Source organism: Gracilinanus agilis, chromosome 5 (assembly GCF_016433145.1).
Source record: "Gracilinanus agilis isolate LMUSP501 chromosome 5, AgileGrace, whole genome shotgun sequence".
Taxonomy (NCBI): Eukaryota; Metazoa; Chordata; class Mammalia; order Didelphimorphia; family Didelphidae; genus Gracilinanus; species Gracilinanus agilis.
Genome location: NC_058134.1, coordinates 192,715,190 through 192,724,851, shown reverse-complemented (window position 1 = coordinate 192,724,851; position 9,662 = coordinate 192,715,190). Strand labels below are relative to the sequence as shown.

The following is a 9,662-nucleotide window of genomic DNA, read 5'->3' as shown; positions in this document are numbered from 1 at the left end:
TTGAATCTTTCCACCATATGTCAAAACAACTGTGTTACCCTAACCTTTCCCACCACTCTTTGCCCCTCCAGGGGGGAAGAAAGAAGAGAACAAGCTATAAGAGAGATAAGAATGATGTCCTTCCCAATGATGAAAGGTATTCTGGAGTCGGGCTAAATTTTTCTTTGTGATTTTACATCTCAGGCAGGAGGCTTTTCAATTACTAGGGCTGATGCAATTAGCATAATTTAATTAATAAACAACAGAATCAAGACTTTGGAATCTGTAAAGAATTCCTCTTCTGTTTGACGTCTATGATAGAAATCTATGACAGTGGCACACATGACTGTTTTATACCTTTCTTATAGCAGAGAGTAAACAAGAAAAATACAATGAATGACACAAAGTATCTTACTTTACCATCATATCCAGTTATATGGACTGACTACAGGGAAGGGATACTTAATATGGGTTCTGTAAACTTTCCTTTTTTTTTATGTGTTGATAACCATATTATAACAGTTTCCTTTGTAAGAATATTTATTTTATTTTATGCATATAGAAATATTACTATGAGAAGAGTTCAATAGACTTCCAACAGCTAAAGTTTCTCTAACACCATAAAGGTAAGAATTCTTGCTATAGAATTTGGACAGATAGGAGACAAGAGTCCTAAAACTGAATAGGAGGAAGGAAACGGAATGATTTGTATTTGCAAACTTATGCAGTGCTTTCAATGACCCCAACATACTTCCTTAAATAAAACACATTTTCAACATCAATATTTCTCTAATTATTGATGTTATAAGGTCAGAAAAAGTGGAATAGTAGAGTCTATGATTTATATGTAATATTGTGGGTAAAGTATACAAAAAGTACCTTAAAGTGCCATTTATTATTTGAGAAACTTTATTAAGCAGTTGCTGAGAACAAAACACTGGGACAAGAGCTAGGGATAAAAAGGGGAAAAATGAAAGACATTTCTCTTGAAGAAATTGCAGTCTAATGGAGGGCAAAGACGTGAACACAAATAACCATGTTAGAAAATGAAATAAGTGCAAAGAAGAGAGATCCAAAGGGCTCAGGGAAATCTGATGACAGATATCAGTGTAACCTCTGAGAGGTAGGAGGGAGAGAGAAAATAGACCTTAAAGGGAGGGTAGAACTGGAGTTGAACCATAAGAAAGGCAGGGAATAAGAGACCATAATCATTATCCCACTCTCCAATAAGAAAGACAAGTAATGAACATACAACAAATATTGTTTATTGCAGACTTTCAGCTGACATGTGAAGAAGGCACTATGAAAATTAATGAAACTAGATAATCTCTCTAAATGGGATTTATGTTAAAATATACAACATCCTTACATAGCCTCTGTTTATATATGTGAAACAATAGAACATTTAGTGACAAAAAAAATCATTGTTTCCAAAAATAACATGTACTGGGTACTACGTTTTTTTAAAAATTTCTTCTCTCTTTACCTAGAATTAAAACATATATAAATTAAATACTTTCTTTCAGAAAGAAAACTTGACACAATTCAACACCTAAAATGGCCCCAATTTCCTTTCTTTTTTAACTATTCTCTTCAAATAAAAAATCGAAGCTTTCACTTTAAGAAAAATACTGCGATAAACATCAAAACATTTTCTGAATATTTCTTTCAAGTGTTGTTTTTGTTGCATGTGTATATTTGTGTCTACATTTTCCCCTTGTGCTTTTTCATATAACATGATTTGTAATCAATGAAAGAGGAACTAAATAAAAAAACAGGCTATACAGATTGTGTTATCAATAGAGCCATGACAAACAAAATGCCTCACACAAAATTCTATCTATTTATCAGAGGCCTTGTTGCACTTTTCAGTTAGTTCAAACGTTTCATCTTTCAGAGGTTGGCATTAAGAACTTGAAATAAATCTGCACATCCTGTCACTGAACATGTGAGATTAGAGACCTGAGTGAGCTGAGGCCAAACTAAAGAAAGCAAACACTCGGAATCACAGACATCACTGTGACAGACTAAATTTAAATGATTTGAATTAAAAGCCATGTACAATTTGCTACTGTCTCTGCTTTGTTGTCACAAATCCAAAGCTATGAAATATGGCTGCTTCATTGTTGAGAGGGAATGAAATAATCAATCGAACAACACAACTCTCAAGTGGCTGGATGAATGAAGTATTTTTGTAGTTTAAAAAAAATCCATTTTAAGCTTTTTTGTTTTATTTATGTACATAAAACAAATAAGCCCAGTGGCACACCCAGCTGCTGACTCAGGTTTTCATTGTTCCTCTATGGCAAAAAAATGATGTATACCGAAAAATATCAACATGACATTCCCTTCATGGCTTCCTAAAACAAAACATTTTGGAAAAATGCCAAGAACAATCGGAGTTAAAAAATGATTAGTGACTGTTTCCTTCATCAAAAGACTCCACTCCTGAATCACTGGCAGCTGCACTAATTTTTTCTTGTCGTCTTCTCATGATTTCTTGGAGCTCAGAGCTCCCACTGTTATCCTATAAAAACAAACAAAACAAGTTCAGAAATGATGTTACTGGATTGTGAGAGATGAAAGTCTGTATTGAAATAGCCCCATTAAACACTCCTCTATTTTTAATTTAATAAGTAGAAAGAGAACTGGATTTTGAGTCAGAAGACCTAGGTTTGAGTTTTGATTCTGTGATTACTAGTCATGAGTTACATCACTTCTCCAGGCTCAGTTTCCTCATCTGTAAATTGAGCAGAGTTAGACTAGATGGTTTCAGTGGTACCTTCTAACTTTAAAAATCCTATTGTTACCTACTATGAACATCTACTTAACAGATTTCCAACCTCTTTATTCTCATGCATTTCCCTGAAATGTGGTCATTTATGTATTTCTAAAAGGTAGGTCAACTTGGGCAACATTGGTTTTTTTTTTTTTTGCTTTAATTATTTATATAAATATTGATATAGAGATGAGGAGGAAAAGAGAGGAAGGTGGGGGAGAGACTACCTAGTGAGCTGAGTCTACTTTAGAGGTATCAGTACACCAAGGTCTAAATGCAGAGATGTGTGCAGGTGATATTTAAAGATCTTATGGGGTGAATTTTGAAATTCTTACTGCCCTTTGAAAAGATAACTTCCTTATGTGTGATGAAACTGGTATGCTGGATGTCAATTTAATATTTACACAGCTTTGAAACAAAACTTACTGAGAAATGTTCTAAGCAGTTTTCATGATCAGTAAATGGAAATTGATCTCTATGAAACTAATAAGGCATCTTAGGATCCAAGTTAAAGAACAAACCCTAAACTAATTCTTATTTGTACTTTGAAAAAAGTTTATTTATATAATGTACATTTAGGGATAATCTGGTAACAATTTCAATTTCAAACAGTTCTAAAGAACCCATCCTTTCTGATGTGTAATACTAATATAAAACTATAGCAGCTCTGAGATCCAGCAACAGGGAAATGCACCACTCCTCTAGTCAATTTTGAGGCTAGCACAGGGATTTAAGGTCCTATTGTTCTTTTTGTTAATCAGCGTGCCCTATTCTTCATGACCCCATTCGGGGTTTTCTTGGCAAAGATACTAGAGTGGAATATAAGACTACTTTGCAAAGCAGATTTGAGTCTTGCTTTGGTAGGAGTTTCCTCATCAGCAATTCTCTACACCAAAGAAATCATAGGTCTGGCATGTGCATGCACACACACACACAGATACATACATACTGACAGCTGCTAGGAAAGTCTCTTCCTGGGCAATTATATATTTAGAACTGGAATGGCTCATGAAGATCTTCTAAGCTGACCCCTTCATTTTACAGATGTGGAATCTTAGGCACCCAAAAGTTAACTGATTTACCCCAGAGTCACACAAGGAATAAACAAGCAGATCTCATCTTCAAAGCTAATGTCTCTGTCTCCAGCTAAGGCTCTTCCCATTGTACCCTGCTATGTAGAGGTTCTCCTGTTCTAAGAAACATTATTCTCCAGCTCTCATAGTGCTAACTATGAAAAGAGAAAACTTCAAAATAACTACATAAGGACATATATATATATGCACATGTGCATATATATGTGTGTGTATATATATATATAAAACTATGAAGGATTTGGAGGTTTTAGTTAAAAGCATCAATTTCACAAAAGCAGAGACACAAGTTGTGCAGCAGAAAATTATTCATGAGAGGAGCAGTGATTTTCTGATTTTCTGCCTCCAGAATTCTCAATCTGAAGACAATATTCTTCATTGCTGTTGAAACCAATCAGTTTATGTTGACAGAATCTTACCTCTAATGCAGCTTTTTGCACAGTAATTTGGCTAAAGACTCTGGGCCCTTCAGGGCAAACAGTCCTCAGTTCATCTTTATTGAGAGAGAAAAGTTGTGCACCACTCAGCACTCCAAGGCTATTGACAGTACTAAAAAAAAAGGCAAAATATAATGTTAAAATATCCAGACCCATAAGCGAAAATCATCAAAATCAGGAAACGGGTGTGATAAATTTATATTGTCACAGTACAAGACTTTTTGGGGAGAGGATTGCCTTTCATTAATTAGAAATCTCTGTTAACAATTCCTGAGCATTGTGAGACACTGCAAAAAGCTATGTCTCAGACATCATTTCCCTCTTCTTCCCATCTCATTGAGTGCTATTATATTCTAAATCTTTAAAAACTGGTACTGTGAAAAAGGTTAAACGGAACTAGATAAAAGGAATTTTACAATTTGTCTCAGTGGCTTTGTGGATTTTTTCTCTCTCCTTAAAATCTATGGGGATACTATGGTTTGCCATCCAAGTAGGAAATAAACCAAAAATAAATTAAAGGGTTTTTTTAAGCCTTTGATCATAGATATTTTCATGTAACCACAGGATTACTAAGGCAGATGTGATCTAATACTGTGTCAAGAAAGCTTTGGAGAGAGCCTGTTTCTATCTGCTTGAGCATTTGCACCCGTGTAGGACACTTGTAATATATATTCTGTGTGACTTGGTGGGACTTTCTATTGACTCAACCATCTCTATATAAGAGAAAAGAATGATGTAAGAGACCCAGTGCTACTTTTAGTTTATCCTAAGGAAAAATAGAAATGAATAGATATTCCCAAACTAGAAAGGTCGAACTATGGACATTGACCATTTCTGTTTCTTTCAAATATTTTCATAGTTATAAAGGACTAAAATAATTAGTTAATTACTATGGTGAGAATACAATCCACCTTCTAGAACCTTTATTTAGCATAATGTTAGTGTTTTTAGGGGGAAAAGAATATAGCCTAAGACCTTTATTTAATATCACTTCACTTCTTAATGTTTTGGGGAGGGAAGGAGTATTACATTTTAAACACCTAAAAGGAAATGTTTACAGAGTCAAACTTACACTGGGTTGAATCCCTTTGATTGTAACCACATCTTCACATCATCTGGTGTGGAATCATAAGTGATATTGACAACGGGCACATTCTGTCGTGGCACATGGAATTTTTTCTGGGCAGCACTACGACCAATTGTCAGTCTATGAATAAGTTCATCTTGTACTTCTTCCATCTGAGATTTCCTTCCTACAAATAAATTTTTGCACTTTTAATCTTTTAGCATTCAGGTTTTTAAATGGAAGAGATCATGGAGATTAAATTATAAAATAATCCTATTATAAATCTATACTATACATTATGTCAGATAGATTTTCTATATTATGTAGCTCTGTTACATAGCTTACATTATAATCTCTATTATATATTGCATATTTAGGTCTGGAAGGGACCTGAGAGGCTATTTAGTCCAATCTCTTCATTTTACAGACAAGGAAACTAAAGCCCATGGAGGTTACTAAGGAAGTTGATTTACCCGAAGTCACACTTGGCAAGCATCAGAGGTGAAATTTTAATCCATGCATTTTGACTCTAGAGATAGCACCCTTTTTAATGTAGCACCCTGTCTTGTCTTCATCTGGCAAAGGTTGTGACTTGCCCACAATTACAGTTAGTAGGGAAGAAGTCAGGACTGAATTTTTGTTTTGGTATTCTTCAAAAAACAGCTCTAAGGAAGTTACATACTATTCTCCCCACTTTTTGTTGAAAGGGGAATTGGATGGGAGCAGAGGAAGTATAAGAAAAAAACGGACAAAATGTTCACTGACAAAGTTGGATTTCTCCCTCTTTAGCCTTTCCTCAAAACAATGAAAATATTCATACCTTCGGAGATGATATTCCAGTAAGGCATATTAGAGTTCCCAAGATAAATCTATTTGCATTACTGTATCCCTCCCAAATGTAGAATTTTCATAGAATCATGAATTTTACCTGAACCCTCCAGGACAAAAGATCAGGAAACCATAGCTCATAAAGCAGCATATTCTATTTTTAGACAGATCTAATCACCATGCAACTTTTCTTTATTTAAGACAACTCTCCCACCCTAAAACTTATATACACTCCCTTCTTCTACCCTCTGTGAACACATTGCATATTCTTTTAATTACTGGATTCTGTTATTTCTTTCCACTAAGTGGAGTTTAAGGAAGGACTGGTACTATGTATGCTCAATACATCTATCCTGTTTTTATCCATATGATAAAGCTCATATAAGGGTTAGTAGATGCTTTCCTAATTTCTCCCACTTGTATTTTGACATAAATATAGTGGTATAAGTCATGGGCAACAATAGGGAGGGTCTTCACTCTGATGAGCTATTACTGAAAATACACAGTCATCTGTGTCCACCTTAACAATAAAATCTCTTTTTCTAAAATGTGGATGAAATGCAAAAATGAATTCAGAGAAACTACATTAAACAAATCTTAAAAGAGGAAATAATTACAAACATGTTTGGTTTATTAAAAAGAAAATCAAAGTGCATACTTAAAGCCCATATGCTTATATGACCTCATTAGTGTGATAAATCTAAAGTTCTTAAAGTATTACAAAAGAAAACCATCATGAAAATTTGAGATGTTTTTATATTATTTGTCAATGAAACTAAACATATGAGTACTTTTAGGCAGGTTTGTTTATATTTTATTTGCCAGTAAGGAAATAGCATCCTTCCACTAAATGAAAACCAGACAAAGATGTTGAGTCATTTAGTGTCAGGAGGTTTCTTAGTTCATCATAATATTCCAACTATGCTTTTTCCCCATTGGATTATTCTCCATTTCCTCAGAATTGGACAGAGTACACGCTGTTCCAACTCATAAACTTCTAAATGGAGACAGGGTTCTGGTGAACTTTGATCTAAGGAACAGAACTAAAGTTCTACAATGTCAAAGATCACCATGTTGAGAGAAAATAAATGAAACTCTATGGATTTAATTAGAAAAAAAATCATGGGATTGTGATTTTCTAAGAGGAAAACTTTCCTCAGGACACACTAGCAGAGATACTCTTTTGGAATTTCTCATTTAAAAACATGTTGCTGGGTTTTCTTTGTTTCTTTAAATAAATAAAATTAAAAACACATGTAGCACACACATATACAAAAATTCCTTTAAATCTAACTTTTGAGGCCTCTTTTAACTCTAATGTATGTTACTCCCTATCAGGAAAAAACTATTCTTCCATAAACCTCCTACTATATGAAATAGTAATATACGAAGGTGAAGTTCTGAGGTTCTAAGAAAGTAAATATATAAACTTAGATAAATTATTTTATATATTTTTATTTAAAATAAATTTGGATGGACCTGAAGGAGGCAGGTTGGCACAGAGGACAGTGCATAGCACTTGAAGACAAGAGAAATGATTTAAGAAGTAAGTTATGTCTGTGACAACATTGTGCGTACTTCCTCCACATCTGTAATAAGTGTTTTATAAACTTTGTACCATCATGTAAATATAAACTGTTATTGCAATTATTCTTAAAAGCTTCCTCACATCATAAGATATTATAGAGGAAAGATGAGGCATAGGATAGAACTTTGAGGGATAGCCTCACTTACCTGATGACCAGGAGGACGAGATAAGAACAGTGGGACAGAAGCCAAAGGAGGAGAGAATAGCCAGGAAGAAGGTGATTAACATAGTCAAAAGCTATTAGGAGATCTAGAAAATTGAGGACTAAGAAAAAAAGAAATCAATGCATTCCATCCATTGCACCAACTAGCTTCCTCAAATGTGGAAAAGAGATAAAGTTTATGATTTTCAATATTTTCAATAAAGTAGGAAGGTGAACTGAGGTCTTAAAAGAGGAATGAATGTTCAAACATTAAATGCTTTTTATGTACAAAGTATTTTATTAAAATAAAATAGGAAAAAAGACCCTACTCTCAGGGAGCTCACATTATAATTTTAACACAAATGGATAGTTTCAAGTGCAAGTCAGATGAAAAAGTCACATCGTCCATGTTGGTAACCCCGTAAACTGAAGATAAGGACAAATGATGTTCAATATGACAAGTTCTTGAAGAAGGAAAAGGAGCAGGGAGTAGACTTAGAGTCAAGACAATAATGGGGGCTAAGGTATCCTCTGAGACTCAAGTGGAGGAGCAAGGATGTAGATGTTTCTATATGTTGTGGGGTAAGAAGGAGGGAATAAATATTTATATAGACTTAAATATGCCAGGTACTATGCTTTAGAAATAGGATCTCACTGGATCTTCATAACAACCCTGCAAGGTAGGAACTATTATTATCATCATTTTACATTTGAGGAAACTAAGGCAGACAGGTTAAGTGACTTGCCCAATGTCATACAGTGTCTGAAGCCTGATTGAACTAAGGTCTTTCTGATTCTAGGCTTGGCACTTTACTGCACAAGCTGCCTCTAATGTGGAAAAGAGGAAATGAGGAAATTTATGATGAATGGACTCTATTTTCAGTAAAAAAGGAAGGTGAACTGAGGTCTTAAAAGAGAAATGAATGAACAAAGCACATATTAAGTGCTTACTTGTTGCAAAGCACTTTGTTAGTTGCTGTGGATAAAAGTAGAAAAGACAGACTGCTCTCAAAGAACTCACATTATAATTCTAACACATATGGAAAGTTTCAGCTGAAAATCAAATGGAAAAATCTCATGGTCCTTAAGGTACAGTGGTAAGGCAGATATTAATGCCATTTCCACTGATAAAATTATATCAGTTCTAATGTTGAACCTTCTGATGTTGAGGGCCAGAAACAATGATATTCCAAAAGTTCTTTGGTTCAGGGTCCTGGCATGTGTCCATCAGGGTTTAAAGGAAGGTTGTGGTAGTTTGACTTGTTTAGTACCTGCTGCCTTCTGTCTTTCCCTCAAGGTAACTTGTTTCTTCAGTAGGGCTGGCTTGCTTTCCCTACGTGTTACTGTTAGTGGCTGTTAGTTGACAGTTGGTGGGGACGGCTTTTCCCTTTTTCCATAGGATTGCTTCCTTAGATGATGGCTGAGCTGGATGCAGGATCAGTGGTATTAGAGAGTGATGCCACTCCCAGAGTACTTGTGTTTATCTGCCTTTGGCAGCAATTGGTGTGCAGTTGTTTCTGGTGGTGATGAGGAAGATGGGCGCCCCCTCCATGATGATTCTTCTCCTCGATAATGACTGTGGGGGACAGGCTAGAAATAGATCTGGTGTTTGTGAATAATTGTTATTCTCAAGACTCTTAGAGGAAAGTTTGGAACGGTTTCTCTGTGGAATGTGACAGTGGCCAAGTGAAGATGAATAAAGCAATTGCTGTGAAGACTCATTAGGCATTTGGTGATTAATTTGAACCAGAC

At 35.0% G+C, this 9,662-nt stretch overlaps 1 protein-coding gene across 2 annotated transcripts in view; it reads right to left on the bottom strand.

Moving 5' to 3' along the window:
* Positions 1-1,222: 1,222 nt before the first annotated feature.
* EPS8 (epidermal growth factor receptor pathway substrate 8) overlaps positions 1,223-9,662 on the bottom strand; it is a 108,384-nt gene continuing 99,944 nt past the window's right edge. For both annotated transcript variants that reach the window (XM_044678798.1, XM_044678799.1), the window contains exons 19-21: positions 5,359-5,539; positions 4,269-4,398; positions 1,223-2,506 (exon numbers count right to left, since the gene is read on the bottom strand). In XM_044678798.1, the coding sequence (XP_044534733.1) occupies positions 2,393-2,506; positions 4,269-4,398; positions 5,359-5,539 (425 nt within the window). In that variant the 3' untranslated portion in view covers positions 1,223-2,392. The remainder of the gene's footprint in view (positions 2,507-4,268; positions 4,399-5,358; positions 5,540-9,662) is intronic.